The sequence below is a fragment of the Ambystoma mexicanum genome, chromosome 2q (assembly GCF_040938575.1).
Source record: "Ambystoma mexicanum isolate Mex_15411 chromosome 2q, UKY_AmexF1_1, whole genome shotgun sequence".
In the NCBI taxonomy this organism is placed as follows: domain Eukaryota; kingdom Metazoa; phylum Chordata; class Amphibia; order Caudata; family Ambystomatidae; genus Ambystoma; species Ambystoma mexicanum.
Genome location: NC_090924.1, coordinates 539,260,860 through 539,282,118, shown reverse-complemented (window position 1 = coordinate 539,282,118; position 21,259 = coordinate 539,260,860). Strand labels below are relative to the sequence as shown.

General features: G+C 46.3%; 1 protein-coding gene across 2 annotated transcripts in view; it reads left to right on the top strand.

Annotated features, from left to right (window-relative positions):
* The window catches only part of DLEC1 (DLEC1 cilia and flagella associated protein), a 1,790,999-nt gene that overhangs the window by 1,735,051 nt on the left and 34,689 nt on the right, over positions 1 to 21,259 (top strand). For both annotated transcript variants that reach the window (XM_069647686.1, XM_069647685.1), the window contains exons 36-37: positions 447 to 608; positions 1,159 to 1,312. In XM_069647686.1, the coding sequence (XP_069503787.1) occupies positions 447 to 608; positions 1,159 to 1,312 (316 nt within the window). The remainder of the gene's footprint in view (positions 1 to 446; positions 609 to 1,158; positions 1,313 to 21,259) is intronic.

The following is a 21,259-nucleotide window of genomic DNA, read 5'->3' as shown; positions in this document are numbered from 1 at the left end:
ATACAATTAAGATACACAAATATTAAAGTTTCTAATTGTGCGCAAGTCAAGGGTCTAGAATGAATCCTAGCACCAGAGCAACACATTCTAATGGAAAGACACACTGTAATGAGTTCCACCCAACTGGTGTTTTCATTATGCATTCTAATGTATTATGGTTTTTAATTTTAGGAATTGAGTATATACACTAATATCTATGTTTATATATTTTGCCTTATGATAACTGCAATAGATTACGATCATAGACATCCTTCAAACTTGGACTTGCCTTACTTTTCGTACTGATTGTTCAGCCAATCATCTTGTAAGACTCTCCATTACTAATTCCTGTAGCCAGACCAAGAGGAAATTGTTGCTCAATTATATATGCATGTGTTGTGATTTCATTATTCTATTTTGTGTGTGTGATGTTGTCGCTTCACCTGCTGTTTGTGACTATCCACTAGGTCAAGGTGTCATTCTGCACCACATTAGAGTTACTTACGTATCAGAATTTGCCGGCGGACCAAATGCTTCCTGGAACCGAGCTGCGTATGTCTGAAAATGGGGAAAAGAAGCTGATTTTTTATCAACAACTGGTTCTTGAGTACAGTAACAAAGCCAAGCAGGTACTTGACAGCAGGGATGGATTGATTGCCATTGTATTATTATTGAGTGTCATCACATTTAGCAACACCCGATGGTGGACAGGCCAGCAGTCCTCTAAACGGCCTGCTGGGCCTGCGTCGGGAGCAAAGTCAGCCACACGTAATGGCCATCTGTGAATGATTAAACTCCAATCCTCCCAGGTTTGCCAAATTTTCTAAAAAATCAAGTCTGTCTACATCTGCAACTAAAGCCATTGATGTTGCAGAACAATATCAGGCTTACAATGGCCAGGAATTAAACATAGAGCACTAGATGTGAAGACTTTTCCATGACTTGTTTTAATGGTGTCATGTATGAGGAATTTAGATAATTGCATTCCTTTTGTCTACACATGCGATTTAAATGTTAAATAGTAATTTATATCGAATTTTGCCTCATTTCGAAGAACAGAATCACTTTGTGACCATATCATGTTTCTTTCATTATTGGAGAAATAAAATAAGGCTATTTTTACATTGGCATGTCACCAACATGTACCTTTTGTATTCATTTCAATGTCCCCCACTGCAGGAGTTGCCTCTCTGTGCATATCTCTCAGTTCCAGTTTTGCAGCTTTCTCATGAAATTGTTGATTTTGGTGCCTGTTATGTTGGACAAACTCAGACAAGGGAGGTCTTCCTGCTGAATAGGAGTGGATCAAAGAGTTACTGGACTGCATTGATAGGTAATATATATGTAATGTCACCTTGATAATATACCTTTTTCAATATTTGATTACATTATTTGGAACCAATACTTGTTTGCGTATTGAAAACAAGCCTTGATGAGAGGGTGCAGGATTGGTGGATGAATTAATTGGAATGCAAGGATTGATAAATGAGAGCAGGGGAGGATTTGTGAATGAATTATTTTGTGGGTTAGCGGAATGGGTACGAGTTTGCTGCTGGAGAGATGAATGACAGATTTTGTAGATGGATTGTTGGATGAATGAACATTTAAGGGCATAAGATAGCGTGAGGATGTTTGTAGGGATACATGCATACGTTTCAACATTTAAAAAAGTATGTAGGGATAGATAAATATGGAAGGATGTGCAGATCAATGAGAATGTGAAGATGGGTGAATGGGTGAGTCTGACAACAGCAGTGGCAAGCCCAAAGAAAGACTTCTCAAAGTGAACCCACTGTCTGTCATGCAGCAGTCAGGAAATTCAAGTGTGTGTTGCACACCATCTGATAAGCTAGATTTCCAGAATCAGTCCTGTGGACATATGCTGAGACCACCCTGTTCTATGAACAGGGAAAGATCTGAATGACTAACTAATCGCTGTTGGGTGGTGTGACTGAGGGGCAAAGGATAGACTTGTGAGAGTGGTGAAGGGTTCAGTTAAGCACACACAGAACACTCTTAATGATACAAGCTAGGCAGAATGTATAATGACAGTAATGTATTTATGCTTTGCATAGATTCTTAGCAATGAAAAACCACAGGTAATTAACACACTAAAACATTCATTACTGATATATGCACATTGACCTTGGCGTGCTCTGCTAAGAGCACTACAACTTCATCTTTAGAATACAGAGTTTTCGTTTACTGTAAAACAGTAAAGCAAGGGAATAAAAGAATCAGGTAAAGTAACCATTAGTGAATGAATTAATATGCTGAAAATACTGAAGATAGAAACACCATACAAAGCCTTATAAATGAAGACACTACACCTTGTAACGTCCTTCCCTATCTTGGACAGATGGGACTGGTGCCCTAGAGTCACAGGACCCAATGCAGCTCTCTTCAGAAGACTATGAGTATTTTTAAGAGACTATGAGAGTATGAGTATGTACAAGAGTTGCCAAAAACAAAAGGCAGTTTTGTAAGTGTTTCAAAGTTAGATAAAAATTGAAGAAAAGTTCTTACAAGACCCTCTTCCAATACAACCATCTTAATGGAAGCCAGTGGAGGAACCTTGACCAGCCCTCCACCTCGCACAGTCAGGAAAGAGAGAGGTTTGGTAAGGACTTTACGCTTCTGACATCCTTTGGAGATACAGGTATAGGAACAGGTATGTTTACTCACACCGTGTACTCTGATTTCACTCTGGGACCACCATAGTAGTTCCTGAAATCACAGAGCCTCCTTTTCTCGTGGCTTGGTTCCATTGAAGGAAGTCTAGGGATCTCTGGTGCTGAGATCATTTTTGTTTTGTGTCCAGCTAGTTCTCTGTTCCGTACAGTTGGACACCGCCAGTGGACTGAAGAAAGGATCACCACTGATCCTAAGGACATGACGCAGGTGGTGACCACCGATGGCCACCCTGGAAAAATGGTGGAAGTCAACTGTTGTGGTAAAAACAAAAACACTGCTCTTACTAGGTACCTCTTCATGGTGGAGATCTGCAACTGCAGGGGGAGGCGTCTTGTCTCTGAAGTCGAAGATCTGCAGAGTCTCAAAGCTCAACATGGGAGAACAACTGATGAATCGTAGTACCCCAAAACGAATCTGGTTAGCCCACAGGCTGGTTACGGGACTCGTCTAATGTCTTCTAAGGGCAATGTCCTCAAACAAGAGTCAAGACTGGTTGTTCTCACCATCCCAGGGTTTGAAGCACTGCTGAAGGAGTTAAGCCAAGGAGCATGGCTGATCTGTGGCTGCAGGAGTTCCACTTTTATCCAGGATTTGAGCTGGTCTCGTCTGTAAATCCACAAATGTTAAGGATATGCACCATTCAAACTGGCAGGGGCTGTCCAATCATGGGCAGCCACTGGCGAACACATCTGCCCAGAAACAGACACGTGTTAGCATTGATGTGGACTGGGACCAGACAGTGACAGGTCACACACACAGACTGCTAGTTTTCCAGGGAAAGCAGGAGCTTTCCCCAGGAAAGAGCTTTCTTTGTATGGCAAGTCTGGATCTTTGCGAGTAGAAATAAGACCAAACAACAAGCGGGCCAGAGGACAGCCAATGTCTTGTGGGGCTGACATTTTAGAGTATTTGGTTTTATAATTGCCATTAAGTGCATGAGACAATAAAAAGAAAAATTATATAAAAGTATCCACTGCCACCAGCTGGACACCAGCTCGGACACATCAAAGTAAAGACTACAAAGTATCGAACAACAAAGTTTCCATACTGCACTTCACTGTAAGGTGATATGTGCAGTAAAGATAAACAGAGAATTTAACAGTGGCTGCACTGATAGCTGTAGAGACTGATCAATGCCCCCGACATAGTTGAGCCTGCACGGCCAGTTATGTAAAAAGACTTCACTGACCTCCAAAAGTCAAACAGGCTCAAACCAGCAGCAAATAGTTTGATGTCACGTTGATGTCTATGGAGGGAACGCAGTAAAAAGAAAATCTTTCCTGACAGCTGTTTAGACACTGCCAGAGACCCAGTTATAAGCCTGGTCTGCATAATGGGATCACCTGGTGTCCCCTGATTGGTGCATGGTTGAAGTATGATTCCCTTACTACATGGACTGTGTTTCCGTCCGAACCATCATCTTGGGCAGAGATATTGAATAGGTCTCCGATCAGGTATGTTCATCAAGTAAAAGCACAGGTTCTGTTGATGCCAGACCAAATAGTGATAAACAAATAGGGAATTCAATATCACTGAGCATTCTAGGCTAGCATTATGACAGTACATGTTTTGAGATACCTGGTGAACAACCACTCCCTCCCCAAAGTGGATGCAAACTCTAGTTTTAGGAACATCCCCTCTAGTTTCTCAAGCATCTGAAATGCTGACCATGCCTATCAACATAACCACCTTTGCCAAAAAGAAATCCAACTTTGTTGAGGACAGTCATTTTTGTATCTGGGCTCCCTGAGGTAGTGAATGTAGCAGGGTTAGCTCGAGAGCACCGAATGAGGATGAATCGTAGATTCTCTGTTATCTCTTCCCCATTGTCAAACAGCTGATTTACAACATATGCCCGCATTCAAAATCAAAAGAAAATGTTGGGCGCTGCACGGGCCCAAAACAAGGCTTGGATGCATCTACGTTGCTAAGCAACGTGTAGATTACTTGAATTAAATCCAGCGGCCCGGATAAGGCCGGGAAAAGGCCATGTTAGCCCCAGTTGGCTCCTGGAAGGCGCGGCATGGCAAACTCAATTGGACCTGATTTCCAGAAGGTACAATATTATCCCTGCGTATCCAGTCATCTGATAGCATCTAATATTACAGCCCTGCATCGTATGTCTCACAATCATGCAAATAGTCTGTATGTCTTGCATGTGAGAATCCCCTTCCATTTCTTGTATCCGTGGATTATTACAGCCCATACAAATCTAGTACAATGTTATAACAATGGCCTATGCCTAAAGACATGTGAGCCACTAACAAATACGGCTCCTGAACGCTTTGAAAAGTATTTAATGAACTTATACGTCGAGAATTCCTCACAGTAATGGTTTGCCCTCTGATTACTATCAGTGCCTATAACTGTTCCCTGCATTAATATTGCTGATTCGCCCTTCTGTAACGCTGCCTGATTGCATTGCAAGATTATTCACACAATTCACTCACTCAATAGCATGTTTAGATTATAATGCTCATCCCATCACAACCAACCTCCCTATCAGCTTACCTACTCATTGTCCTGCCATGAGATTATGCGTCAGCCCACACTGCCAACTCTACCTTGTATGCATCCGAATGGTAAACTAGCCTACTCCTGACTAGTCTATTGACCGAGCCCATCTTGTCATTATGATTAAACTGTTTGCAGCTGATCCTCTGTCGCATTAGCTTACCTTGTAATACTGTCCTAACAGTATGCTATTGCCTCTCAGCTGCACTAGCCTATCCTGTGATTGTGACTGCATTGATTGTAGTGCTCACTAATCGCACCAGTCTATCCTGTGATTGTGACTGTATTGATTGTAGTTGCTCACTATTCGCACCAGTCTATCCTGTGATTGTGACTGTATTGATTGTAGTTGCTCACTATTCACACCAGTCTATCCTGTGATTGTGACTGTATTGATTGCAGTTGTTCACTAATCGCACCAGCCCATTCTGTGATTGTGACTGTTTTGATTGTAGTTGCTCACTAGTCGCACCAGCCACCTTTCGCAATAGCTAGATTATTGAATGCTGCTAACCTTATTCACATTATGTGGATATTCCTAGCTACCATCATGTTCCCTTTCTGTATAATACCCCACTCTACACCATGTTCAAAGGTCACTTCATCAAGGTCGATGAAGGATTAGCCAGACTGGGATGTCAGTGCCACTACCCTATCCCTTGCCCTACCCCATTCCTTCCTTCACTACCCCTATTCCCCAGACATAATGCACCCATCAAGAGTACTTACTCTAATGCCACAAATAAAACATTGCTAACCATCCCGAGCATTAGCCACATTTCTCCCAAATACAACCAACAGAACAAGACTAATAACAAGACCACACCCACCCTGGGTATTGACAGGCTTAACAGACTCAGGACCAGAACCAAAGCCAGCCACTGAGCATCCACACTCGCCACATCTACCAATACATTCACCAAGCTAGACCCCCTCACTACAAACTGCCAATTTAAAGACCTCCTTAAGAAACGCACAAAATACCAAAATAACTCCAAAATCTCTATTAACACCACTAACTCAGGCACTACACCAGACAATACACTGTTGCATGCACCTATTTCCACACTCAAATGTGCCCTCATCAACGCGCGCTCCCTCAGAGCCCATGCCATAGAAATCCACGACCTCATTGTGGACCAACAACATGATATCTTGGTAGTCACCGAAACATGGCTACACTCGGCTGCAGGCCCTCTCCTAGCTCTTGCCATACCTCAAGGATTGAGCATCCTCAGAACAGATAGGACCGACACTCAAGGAGGCGGAGTCGCTATAATAGCCAGAACCACACTGCAAAACAGAGCCTGTCCAATGGAACCCACACAAGGCTATGAGCTAGTAAAGCTCACATCCAACCCCAAAACCACCTCCAATTTCCTAGTAGTGTATAGATCACCGAATAAAAACACTCACCATAACCTGGATATCCCACTACTATTAACTCCCATTATAAAGCCCAACACCAAATGTATCATCCTAGGAGACATTAACTTAGGTTTCAATGATCCCTTAGATCTTGACGCATCAGCTTTCCATACAGCTATGGTAGATATGAACTTCGAACAGCTGATAAACGGACCCACCCATTCCAAAGGTAGAACTTTGGACTGGCTCCTCACTCTTAACTCACAAGTCACTATTGACGCCATCCTCCCCGTAGAGTGGTCAGACCACTCCGTCATCTTCTTTACACTAAACAATAATTTCATCGACCATACTATCCCCAAAAAACCCAATACCTTTTGAAACCAGAAATATCAAAAAGCTCTGATCAGACAACCTCTCCCCCACTCTGAATGCAGCGCTAGCCATCACAACACCAGACACTAATAATCCTGATTACCTAGCAGAACGCTACCAACAAAGCCTTACCCAAACTATTGATCTACTCGCTCTCATCATCACCAAAACTCGCAGCCCCGAAAAACAATCCTGTTTCTGGTTCAATGAAGAACTAGTGTCCCTGAGACGCATAAAAAGATCACTCGAGCACCTCCACAGGAAAAACAACACCCCAGAATCAGCTAAAGCCTACGATGTAGCCAACAAAAAATACAAATCAGCCATAATTGCCCAAAAAGCAAATGCTTTTAACCTTCACATTACCAATGCCTCCTCAGACAGCAAAGAACTGTTCTATATCCTCAGAGAGCTAGAAAATCCTTGCCCAGTTCTAGCACCCACTAATGCTAGTAAAGATTGGTGTACCACAATACAAGACACATTAGCATCCAAAATTCTACTACTGCAAAAGAAAATTGATAGCAAAAAAAACCTCCTAGCGGAAAAAACTCCACCCACCATCACTTCCAATCTATCTAACACCACTACCATCACTCCAATTTATTTCACTCCTGTCTCACACAAAGAAGTGTCAGACACCATAGCCAAACTCAAAGTCTCCAACTGCAAAGAAGACCAATTCCCCTCCCACTTAGTTAAACTCTGTGCCCCCACCCTAACACCCATTATCACCGAATTTGTTAATGCTTCCTTCCTCACCAACACAGTCCCCACCAGCATTAGGAAAGCATGGGTGACCCCCCTACTAAAAAAAAATGCCTTTGGATCCATCGATCCCTACAAACTACCGACCCATCACAACGGTCCCGTTTCTCCTGAAAATAATTGATAAAATAGCCTACTCCCAAATACAAAATCACCTAGAGCATCATCAACTACTGGGGGACCGACAATCAGGATTCTGCCCCAATCATAGCACAAAGACAGCCCTTCTCGATCTGAAGATCCAAATGGATACCACCAGAGAATTAGGCAAACTCTGCTTACTAATGCTTTTGGACCTCTCGGCGGCATTCGATTTGGTCGACCATGACAAAAAATCTGAGTACATCTCCAATATCAGGAGAGACAGCCACTGGCTGCCAATTCAAGGCAGAATCAGATCTAAAACCCTAAGCATAGTGCATAAATGCATTGCCAACAAAGCTCCTAAATCTCATTAACACAGTCATGAAGAAATCTCAGACTAGACTTCTCAGATCCAATAACAATTCATATCTTGAAATTCCACGATATAAAAAAGAAAAGGCGGAGGGACAGTAGCTTTAAAGTCCTTGCTCCCAGACACTGAAACTCCCTACCCACCAATATCAAGAACGAAACATCCTACCCACAATTCAAAAAAATCATTGAAAACTTGTTTATTCAACCAATATTAACTAAGCCATAATCACCAACCCTTCCTGACTTGACCCCCCTCATTTGTATATACACTGCATGTAATAATTTGTATTGTTTTGCTGTATCTCTGCCATAATATAAAGATTGTATTTACCCACTGTCTGTAACTACGCCGTGATACCTCCGGGTCTGGGCGTATTATAAATGTAATAAATAAATCAAATAAATAAATAAAATTGTGAGCTTCCTCTACCCAGTCTTCTGTCTGGCCTTGAAGCCAGTATCCCAGGAAGTGGGGCCCAACAACTTAGCAGGTTCAGAGCTATGGCCATCTAGTGGAAATAGTGGTGATGAAGGGGTTTACGAGCGGTTCAGAGCAGAGGCAGACAGACCTGTCCCAGGCCGCTGTGCTAGAAGGCAGTCAGGCAGTCTCAGGACAAGCCAGCCTAACTTCAAGATAGCCACACAAGGTGGGACAGTAGTGGCCCGCAGAGTCTTGAAGGGATGCCAGGCCCAGATTGTTAGAGAGAGGGCAGAACAAATTGGCTGTAATCAGTGAGGCACCGGCGAAGCAGTCCACTACAGATTTGCCCGGTTAGGGAAGTGTAATGAACTTATGGTGGCTACAGTAAAGACAGACACAAGTGATCACAGTTCGAGGGTGTTTATTAAAATGTAACGGTAGGTTGGAAAAACACCTAATCTAAATCTAAGATGGGAGCAAGCTTTGACAATCAAACACAAATAAGGCAGTCCTAGAGGTGTCTTGTCAAATAGAAAAGGGCATATACTTAGAAAAACATATTGCCAATCCTTACGCTAAATGCAAAAGAAGAGACAAGAGAGAAGTGTTCTCAAAATGAAAAGTCGGGATACATTAGCCGGGGGTCTCCCTTCCCCACATTTTCAGCATGGGACAAGGTGGGACTCCAGGGCACAGCACACACTCGAGCTTTACCAGCACGAGCTAACAGTTCCGCTCTCAGGTATCAGGGCCTTTGGTGGTTAAGTCTCTTTTCTACAAAATGTCTCTTGCTTCCGTGGACCTGATCTATCCAAAACAATAAACAAAAGTTCCTCTGGTAATACTTTATTTCTGGGCGACTGCTCTTCGCCTCTTGGATCCCCCTCAGCCAGGCTCTAATCTCTCCTGCAACGCTAGCCACCCTCAGCCGGGTTCACTATGGCTTTCAACACAATGTTTTCTGTGCCATTCACTAATCGTAATGTCTTTCTAAACAGTTCACTGTGGACATCCCTCTGCTGTGTTCACTCTTGTCAACACACTGTATGACTGGACTTTAGAGTTTTCCCCTCTTTATCGGCATCCCTCCTTCGGGTTCACTCTTGCCCTTGATCACACTTGGGTGATGATTCTTCAACCCCAGGTCCCCCTTCCGGACGCAGACCCTCCTTTGTTAGCCTGAATATTAGCCTCCCTCTTCCGGGTTCACTGTGGCTTGTTTTTCAAAGGATCGTTAAATATTCTTCTCTGTTGCATTCACAATTCTTAAGGTCTTTTAAAATAGTTCCCTGTGAAACTCCCTTTCTCGGGTTCACTCTTGTCCATTCACTGTTTTTTCAGGACTTTAGACTTCATCCCCTTTTTTCAGTATCCCTCTTTCAGGTTCACTCTTGCCAACTTTGACAATCACATATTTTCACAATCAACTCTCATGATGCGGGATTCACTTCCCTTAGCTTCACAATCATCTGTCGGCCAAAGACTTTCGACTGTACAGAGGATTTTACAAAACCCCTCTTATGACCACGTTGACCCCCTTCTCACCTTTCCCAAAGCCTTCTGGTAAAAGTAGTTTCTACAATCGGGTAATCGCCCAGACTTTCCTGAGTGAGCGCCCACGTGGTGCCGGACTCCTCTGTTGCTGGTTTCCCCCCTTTTAGTATCAAACAGTTCTTTGTACTTTCACAGTTCAATTAGCCGTTTGCCACATGTTGTTCAACACAGTTCGATTTCTTATCGGCTCTCCGCCTCGACTTACCGGCTGTGATGAACCGTTTGGCTTTTCTTCTCTCTTGAGTCAAGGTTGGTACCATGGAGACAGTAGTCTCTCCCTGGGTTGGTAATCGGCGGAGTAGGGCCCTATGTACCTGTTGACATCTGCTGCATAACACGCTGGCTATTTTTCGCGGTCTTGCAATTCCTTCTGCAGAGGTTTTGTGGGTCTTGGACGGAAAGGGCAAGTTCGCGCATCTCAAATGAAGGTGATGATAAAGAAGTAGGTGAGGGTCAGGGCAATGAGGAGATAAGAGTGGGAGATAAACATAAGGAATAGGGGGAAAAGGGTGATGGTATGATGAGAGTGAAGAGGGAAAGAAAGGGGGAAGAAAGAAAGAAGGAATGGAAGAGAGCATTGTGGAACAGCAAGAAGGTAGAGATTGCCGAACAAAAATAGGGAGAGAAGAGGGAGAGAAAATGTTGTTGAGGAGGTTGCTTGACAAAGGAGAGAAAAAGAGGAAAGAGTGGTGAGGAAGAGAAGGAGTCGAGATAGGAAAGGAGAAAGTTGAGTTGCAAGAAAGCAGGGAGAGAGATGGGGAGAAGAAAGAGTGTAAGATCGGAAGAAGGAGAAGAAAGTTGACTTTGTAGAAGATTGGCAGGTGTTGATGCAAACCATAGGCGGCGAGGAGGAATACCCAAGGAAAGAAAGGATAAAAGGTCAGGAGGATGAGCGTGAAAGCTTATAAGGGGACAATGAAGGGCACCCGAGAAAGAGACAAGGGCAAACTAAAAGGTAGACCCAGCGAAACCACAGATATTAGAAAAGGGGTGAAAGTAGGAGAGTCTGCAATACGTTTCTGAAGAACAGAACTGGTGGGAGAACTGGAGGTAGTTAAGAAAAAAAGCCTCAAGTGTGAATGGGTTGTGCAATTTGGAGTTGGTGGATGACTCAATCAAGGGAGAAAGAGATGTAGATGTACAGAGGGTTGGGAGAGGCACTCAAAAGAGACTGAAAGGATAGAGATCAATACCCAAACTAAATGAAAGGTGCAGGGAGACCTGGGGCAGAAAGGTACTCAGGAGGCTTTTGCCCCTAGAAAGCGGTCGATCATGCTGGGCTTGCACGTCAGTACACCCAGTAGGGTCAGTGCATGGTGGCCTCTGGATGAAGGACACATGAACATGAATAGCAAAGGAAACTAATGTTACCCTGTGGTTGAATTGTTTGAGAAGTGCCTGGCTCTTGATCTCTCCCAAAGTGACTCAAGGCACCTGAACCGTGCAAAATTGTACATGCAGGAGGATCATTGCAAATGCCAACACCAAATAGCCAAATTGACAAAGAGAAAAGGAAACACAAATTGTGGGACACAGCCAAAGCAACAGACTGTCAGTAAATAGTGAATCAAGCTGAATCGATGGCCTTGACCTTAGAGGGGGCGGACTATTGGTTGCAGCAGTAGAGATAGGGAAATCCAAGGAGATTACCTTGTCACTTGTTAATGTGATCCCAACCTTGATCACTGTTTATATAGAACTTTGTTGCCTTCCTCCTCCTTACCAAAAATATAAATGTAACATAGTCTCACGTTGCAAATCAATCTTTGGTGCTGTTCTTTCCCAAATCTCACAACTGCTGTGCTTTCTGATGCTGGATTTGAAAAAGATCACTGAAAGCAAAATTAACAGTGTAAATAACTTTTTGAAAAACCTCCTTCTCACACCTAAAATATAGGTGTTCATCAACCCCTTAAGGGAAGCACAAAACTATAAATCGCCTAACATCTGGGAAAAACTACTTCTTGTAGCTTTCTCTTAATCAATAGGGACCATGTTCACAAACCTCACATCATTCAGTTGAAGCTAAGTGGCCCAGTGATTACTGTTGATTTCCTTTCACTACAGTGGAGCAGCCAAGCATAGCAAGGGATCCTGAATCAAGAAGGGGTTGGGGACTTGTCCCAATATAACATTTTTGAAGTAGTGGTTTTCCTGAACATTGAGTAAAAATCTATACCATTTCCAGTCAGTTCTGTTGGGTAACATATGAAAAAATCCACTAGATGCCAGGTCAGCAACTGTGTAGCGGAGCATTTTTCAATGCATTTTAATGAAGCCAACTTTACAACTGTAAAACACACCTACTGATACCTGTGTCTACATTATATATATATATCAGTATTATAACTTAAAAACATTGTCATGTTGGCTGTAATGTGTTTTAAAGTGATTCTCTTACACGTTTTGCGTCCTTGATGACTCTGGTTCTGGAAAAATAAAGTGGGGTAATTAACGGTGTACAATGAGAGGCAGCTGGCAAACCTGTGGTGTTGATGAGTGCAGGCCATAATGTAAGGAAGGCATGGTATCAAACAGTGAAGAGAGACACAAGTGATCACAGTTCAAGGGTGTTTGTTGAACTTCAATGGGTTGGTTGAATGCCTATCTAAGCCTAAATCTAAGGATGGGAGCAAGCTACGACCATCAAATAATAATAACGCAGTCCTAGTGGAGTCTCTGTCAAAATAAAAGGGCCTATACTAATAAACATATTGCCATACTTCTAAATACAAATGTTGTGGGACAATAATGTATGCAAAAAGAAAAGTGTTCAAGAAATAATATGACGGGATAGTTGAGCAGTTGGATTCCCTTCTCCACGTTTTCAGCATAAGGCAAGGCGGTACGTTCGAGCTTCACACACACTCTGGCTTCTCTGCCACGAGGATACAGTTCAAAGCATAAGTATCAGGGCCTTCTGCCAAAACCTCTTCCCCAATAACAGTCTCTTATTGCAGAAGGCCTGTCATAACAAACGAGCACCAAATTTCCTTTCTTATTAGGATTTTCACATTCACAAGTTCTCGCTTCCAGTGTTCTTTATGGGTCTCCTGCCTTCAGGCTCAGACCTCCTTCTAACACAATATTCACAATTGGTCTCCCTCGATCGGGCTCAGACCTCTTTAGCACAGTGTTCACAATTGGTCTCCCATGATCAGGTTTCGGACCCCTTCGGAACAATATTCACAATCGGTCTCACTCGTTCTGGCTCGGACCATGTAATCTCACTTGCTAAATTTTCCTCTTTGTATCAAAAATCAAAGACTTTCGAATGTGCGATGGGTTTTGCTTAAACCGTCGCAGGACCACTTTGACTCACTTCACTTATCATTCTTTTACTTTCGTTTCTGTCACTTCTTGGCTGGATACCTTACAGAGTCCTTCGATTGAGCACCCTCGCGGTGCCGGATCACTCTATCATTGGTATTGTATCTTTTCTCCGTAATGTTCAAACATCCATCATCAATTAAGCTTTCCTCACGTCTTTCATCACACATGTTACCAATCTTCGTTCTTGCGCTCTTTATACAATGTTGCCGATGCAACCTTGACTTCAACACAGACCGGTCTTGCATCAGTCCCCCCAACTCACCAGCTGTGTTGATCTCTCTCATGCTGATTTGATCTTGGAGCCAAGGACGGTACCATGGCAGCTGCCGTTCCTACCCCACTCAGTCAGCTTTTCAGGAGTATGTCTGACATACCGTTCCTACCCCATACAGTCAGCCGTTTGGGTATGTCTGACACACAATACCAGATTCTTCAGTCTGGTTTCCTGGCCTTACGCGTTTCAATCTGAAGGGTTCTGGAAAGTAACGGTTTCTCGCCAGAAAGGTCAAAGTTATCTCACTCCTTGGTTTGACGTCTTTCTTCCCGCGTTCAGCTGCTATGAGGAAAATACTGTTCCTTCATGTGCTTTGCCTCGTTCAGAGTATGCTTTCATGCTCCACCTTTTATCTGTGTGGGGAAGCTTAATCGAAGTCAGGTGTGAGTGGTTACCAGTAATTGCCTGACCTTGCTTGACCATAGTAATCGGACATGTGAGGTACAATGCTCGGGTGCAAGTCTGTTTTCTCCCAGAGCGGGCTGTACATGTTTGCGCATGGAAAGGGGGAGGGGGTAAAGTTCCTAAATATCCTACCGGGAAGGATGGGGTAAAGGTGTTACAGGGAGGGGATACCACATCTCGCCATCAGGTGTCCCACTCCCCGAAGACCCCTCACCCAGGTGATCCGCCCTCACTCGTCCACCCCCAGGGTCTGTATCCAAAGGCGATGGCCATGCCCTGGCCACCTAAGAGAGAGAGAGAGAGAGTCCCCCGGGGACTAGCGGGTGAGACACCTTCTGGTGTCTCACAATAAGTACCTGACTCTGGTGTGATGGTATAGTTCCATGTGATTTCTGGTGGCGCTTGGATTTTATCTGGAGGGTAAAACCCATGATATAATAGATTATAGCCGTGGAACTCATGTCTGATTCCTGGAATTAAGGGTGGGGAAGCCATGGAGCACGGTTGCTGCCACCTGCTAAGCAATGCAGGAACCAGGAGCGGTGCCGGAAGGATCCCCAGACCCACACACCCCGGGTATTTGACCAGGGCTTGTCCACTGAAGCATGCTTGTGGTCTTATCCCTTTAAGGGGCTTTTGTGGTAAATATACTTGTTAATACTACCTACTTCGCTATGGGTACTGAGCACCAACTCATATGTGCTGTCAAAATAATAAGCTCCCCACATATCTGTGGTCGAATAGGAAGAATGTTTAGTATGGGATACAAAGAGCGCAGGGGCCGAAATGCCCGAAAGCAGTGAAGAGAAAGACAAAGTTGTGTGTGTGAATCACTAAACTTAGAGTTTTTCCTGTTTGATTATTCAAGTCCGTGAGTACATGGCTAGACCACGTAGCTCCTCCATGCTTGTTCTTTCTCACAAATGCATGTTCTGGAAAATCAAGACAGTGACACACTGACTTAAAGGCGCAGTCTACGGGCCTGAAGAATGAGGAGATGGGCTAAGGTAGCAGTGAAAAGGCAGCATTTAAGTAGAGAATAACCAATTAAATCCCTAAAAATAAAACCCAGGCACTTATATATGGCCCAGATGCTGTCAGAACAGGTGGATGTTTGGAGAATGGAAGTGAAGTGTAAGAAGGGAAGAGAACAGTGGTTAAAGAGGTGGACATTGTCATGTCGCTAGTGCGACTGATCAGCCCTCCCACATCATTATTTGGGACAGCCCGTGTCTGGGCCGTGACCCAGGGAAGTGAAAATGGGGTTAAGGAGGCGGGCGGTGAGCGAAGGCAGATCCAGGTTGATTGTTAAATAAAGATGTGTGAAAACAATCTCTGTGTCCTGCTTCTTTTTCTCACCGGAGGTGAGACAGCGTTTGCAGGAAGGATGCTGGGTGGTCCCCAGCTCCTTGTACCTTCACGTTGGCGATGAAGGACGACGAACACACGCGGCAACAGCACACCACGCACGAGCTCTGCACCACAAGCAGAGGGCCTAGAGGATGCCGTTAGGCATTTAGCAATGCGTGTCAGTGCGCCTCCTCGCACTAGGCCACCCCTCCCCCAAGCCACGGAGCCGCCAGCGGCCTCCAACGCACGGCACCAATGTGGAGTTAGGGAAGTCCCCTCCCTCCTCACAAGGGCCAACTGCTCAACACTCCTCAGAAGGAGACACCTAACCAGGGACATGACAAAAGAGGGGCAAATAGTAAGAAGGCCACAAGTTTCAAGACCAAGGGGTGGACCAGTAAATTCAGGAGGAAACAGCGTCCTGACCAGCCCCAAAGGCATTGGAACGCACAGAAAGGAAACCACAAGTTGGCCCACAGTGCAGTCTGTATAAACATCCACCATGTCGGACCAGGATGTCTCCTCCACATCAGCTGATGGCATGCTGGGAAGTGCTGCAGGACCGGCCAACCCATCCGGGGGCGCCTCACAGGTACTGCACCTGCCCCATGCCTTTGACTTACGGGATACCAGCAATCTGGGGCCCCGATAGGCGATTTGGTTAAGGGATTTCAAGTTTTATGTTGGGGCCATATGGCTCATGGACGATGCATGCCTAAAGAATACCCTGTCCATGGCAGTCGGACCGGCAGTACGAGACATCGCGGGGGAGCTGCTCAATCTGGAAACAGCATCATACCGAAACCTACATGAGAAACTATCAGAGTACTTTGCACCCCACGCCAACGTGGATTATTAAAGACACATTTTTCAAACAACATGTCAGGACAAAAGGGAGTCCCTCGACAATTTCATCATGAGGCGCCGCATAAAACTTAAATACTGCGAATTCAGGGGTGCTGTTGCGCCGAAGCTGCCCGCCATCTACCTAATCTGCAGCGAATTGGGTGCTGTGACCCGATCCGGTCGGCACGGGCTCGCGCTGCGGCCCCGCGCTGCAGAGACTGCTCTTTTGGTCGTTGCTCCCCCTCCCCCCCCCGTGGTCTGTGGGGACACACATGGCGACTTGGCCGTGCCGCACGACACTGTTGCCTCTGGTGCCTGCAGCCCACTCCCCCTGATTCTCGACACCTGCTGTGGGCTCACTGGGACGGCATGCTGCACCGCGCCTGCGGTCACTATCTGCTTCATACCTCCATCACAGGGGCGGCATGCGATTGGCCTCCCTGAGCTCCGCCACTGGAATCAATGTAATTGATCCTACAGTCGGATCCCCACCAATCGCCGTGGTCAGTTGCGGCGGCTGTGGGTAAAGGATCCTGGGGGCCCCCACGGCCCCACGGGGCCGGGATCAAACCTACTGGATTAACCCTGCAGCCCTCTAACTGCATTCCACCATCTAGACAACCTGCACAGTCCCGGCTGGAGTCGACCTTTTACCCTATCCATCGATACCTACTCTTTTTATTGCTCACCACGGGGCTCGCATTGCCTTCACTCGCTGTTTCACTGGACCGTGCCTTGGGGCCCCCACTGGCATCGCTCTGAGTGTGGCTGCCCCCCCTTGTGCCATCTTTGCATACACTGCTCCCGCGAGGCATCGGACCCGAAGCGCTAAAACTACATACACACCTCGTGGACGTGGGGGGACACATCAGTGCCTTTGGTTTGCCAGGGGCCGCCACACAGCCGCTGCTCCCGACTGAGTCGCACCACCATCCTCCTGGTGTCATGCATGCTGGACGTGGTCCTACCTCCTACGCTCGTAGAACAGCTAGACCGTTCTATTCCAAATGGCGGTTGTTCGATACGTTGCCGGGAAAACGATGTTTGCACTTTTCACGTCGCTAACTTCACGTGTATTCTGCTTCGTCACGTGAACTACGGCATTACGTATTTAAGCAGCGTGGAAACTTCACTCGCTGCTTCTGATCGAATCATTTGGCGTTGTGTAGCTGAACCTCCGGTCTGCTTCCTTGCAGGTTACTACATCTACTTTTTGGGCCTTCTATAGCGTGTTTCCGTCACACGCTGATTCCTGGAGCTGTTTGGTTGCGTGTAAATCCACACGCGCACGCTATCTTCAAATGCTGCTGGCCTAGTCTGCGTGAATCCTGTTCGCGTGTAATCCACACGCGTACGCTATCTTCAAGCGCTGCTGGCCTGGGCTGCGTGAATCCTGTTCGCGTGTAAATCCACACGCGTACGCTATCTTCAAGCGCTGCTGGCCTGGGCTGCGTGAATCCTGTTCGCGTGTAAATCCACACGTGCACGCTATCTTCAAGCGCTGCTGGCCTGGACTGCGTGAATCCTGCTCGCGTGTAATTCCACACGCGCACGCTATCTTCAAGCGCTGCTGGCCTGGACTGCGTGAATCCTGCTCGCGTGTAAATCGACACGCGCACGCTATCTTCAAGCGCTGCTGGCCTGGACTGCGTGAATCCTGCTCGCGTGTAAATCCACACGCGCACGCTATCTTCAAGCGCTGCTGGCCTGGACTGCGTGAATCCTGCTCGCGTGTAAATCCACACGCGCACGCTATCTTCAAGCGCTGCTGGTCTGGACTGCGTGAATCCTGCTCGCGTGTAAATCCACACGCATATCTTGTCTTCGAACGCTGCTGGCCTGGACTGCGTGAATCCTGCTCGCGTGTAAATCCACACGCATATCTTGTCTTCGAACGCTGCTGGCCTGGACTGCGTGAATCCTAATCGCGTGTAAATCCACACGCACACGCTCTTTTCTTTGCGGCTGTACAGAACCGCGTGAACTTTGTTTATACCTTAAAAGGAGCGTTATTTCCAACTCCTGCACCTGTGATATTAAAAGGGGGATTGATTCATTTCTATACTTTACTCTACGTGGGAAGGAAGCTTTTCAAGGATAATTGGAAGGTGACAGTGAACAGTACTTTGGACGCTATCCTGTGGTGCATCAACCCAGTATCTAGCGTGAGCCTCGTTCCGTTCGGGATAAGTCTCCCTTACTAATCTTCCCTTCCTTGTCGTTTGTTCTACCTTGGATTCCGCAAGAGACTGCTGGATTCGTCTGCCCTAGACTCAAGGTCAGTGTGTGCATTCATGACATTTTCTATTCCATCATATCCAGGTTGGGGCAGTTATTCATGATACTTTATTTTGTTCTAGGCTGACTTCCTATACCTTACCCACGCCCTTTCCAGTGATCCATCGCTCTGCCTGTTTTACCGGTCAGAGAGTTGTATCATTTGGAAGGTCTTAACTTGACTTCACAACTATCAAAACGCGTGAACAGGGATCCGGAAGACCCTACCACCTGTATCCTTTTGAGTACCGTATCCTTTTCGGTTAATACTGTGGTGCTTTCTGACACCTGGCATCCCCCCACTCGGCCAATCACCTACTTTAAACCTGTTGCCCTTGCTCACTGGCGCCCTCTAGGGTCCCTGGAACACTGCTCTCACCGTCACTATGACAAAAGGAGCTGGGGCTGGAAAGAAGCAAAGCTCACTAAACATGTTTGCAAAGACACCGTCCAGCCCGCCGCCTGAGCCCCCGGAGGAGGCACCCACCGCCTCGACACCCTTGACCCCCGATGACTGGCAGAAGATTCTGGAGTACATACATGAAGGATTCACCACGCTGCATACTAAATTGGACGACATGAATGGCACTATCTCTTCTATAGAAGCCCATATTGAAAGAACAGACAGCCGGGTCGCCGAGATCAAAACTAGGGTTGGTACTGCTGAAGATGACCTTGGCTCTCTTCGTGCCGCAGTTTCCACACTCACCAGTCGAGTTTCGGCAGTGGAAAAGAAGAACGACAACCTCGAATCCCGCTCCAGACGGAATAACCTACGCATTGTTGCCGTCCTCGAGGACAACATCAAGGAGCCCATGGAAGACTATGTGGAACGTCTCTTTTTCACACTCCTGGATACACCGAAGCTCTCCGCACAGTTTGCTGTTGAAAGGGCACATCGCTCTCTGAATGCCAAGCCGAGGCTGGGGGCGCCTCCTCGTCCCATCATAGCCAGAATCTTAAAATTCCGGGACCGCGATGCCCTGCTGCGGGCGGCCAGCGCCAAAGGGGAACTACTGCTTGGCTCGGCAAGGATCCATCTCTACCCTGATTTCTCTGTCGCTGTGCAACAAGAGCGCAAAACCTTCCTGGCTGTGAAAAAGAGACTTTGTGACCTAGGAGGCAAATACTCCATGCTCTTCCCTGCGAAGTTGAGGATCGAACATTCAAACCAAACACTCTTCTTCACCATTCCAGAAGAGGCATCGAAATGTGTTGGATGCTATGATGGACCTTGCGCGACCCTATGCCATATATGTGCCCGCCGTAGGCTTCCTATGACGCGCATGCTTCGATGGAAATGTTTGAGTACCGGTTTTATTCTTGTTGCTCCATTGATCCTCCGCAATATGGCCCGTGTCTGCCACACAGACTCATTGTGTTTAGAGCAGTTTGATACTCAGTTGAAGTGCCAGTTTGGAAACTATTCTACAGCTGCCCTCAGACCTCTGGTGATTGGTCACCGGGAGCCTGGGTCCACCTGGGCCACTCTGGGCCTACAACATGCTCTCGTATTGGTGCTCCAGAGTCCGTGGTTAATGCCCTTGGTTCCAGCTGCCCTCTCTCTCTTTGACCAGGGCCCCTCTGCGCCCTCGATCCTACACTGTACACTTTGGTTAACGCTGCTGTATTGTATAATCTCCTCACACTCTCCCCAGTCCGGCACGCCATCACCAGGCTAACAGCCCCCCTGCGCAGATGCCTAGAAGTTTGTCGTTGTTATGGTTCTGTTTGGGTTTCGTCTCTCTAATTGCGGGAGGGATGGGGGCGGGGGGAGGGGCGTTATGGTTAAAGTCTTGACAACCACTGGAGGTGCCGCATGCGCTACAGCAGTACATTATGTATACGTCGATAGGGTTCCGCTTTCACCCATGTCGACTGACTCCTTTTTTCCTGGTAACCCATGTGCAGAAGCCCAATCAACACGCCTACACAAATGGCAAATAATGACCTGACCTTTATGAGCTGAAACGTCCGTGGCTTGGGCAATTACAAAAAAATGCAGCAGATACAGCTACATGCTGAACGCCACAGTGTCAAAATTCTATCCTTGCAAGAAACCCATGCTCGCTCCGAGCAATGTGAACGATTCACTAAACAGTGGGGTCCCCAGAGGCATTACACTAACTATTCTACTCAAAGCCGCGGCACTCACACTTTAATACACAGAAGCTTGAAATTTGTGTGTAACCACTCGCGTATAGACCCCCTTGGTAGATATGTATTAACCATCGGCACACTGCAACACCAGGAGGTAGCTATCCTGAACATCTACGGCCCGAATGTCGACGACCCCGACTTCTATCTACACCTAGCCTCGGTCCTGGAAAGCTTCCCCCTGATTCCGATTATATGGGGTGGTTATTTTAATACAATATTAGATGTCACTCTAGACAGGTTGGGCTTGTGACCTTGCCAACTCTCCATAGCGGCCTATACCATTCTCACAACGCTCCCTCGACTGGCACTAGTAGATGCCTGGCGGCTAATGTATCCCGATTCCCGCACGTATTCATTTTATTCCTCAGTCCATGACTCTCATTCTAGAATAGACAGATGGCTCATTACCGACATGCTAGTTAGGTCCCTGTCCCACCAGGCTATCCTCCCCAGAACATTATCAGACCATTCACCGGTACTTA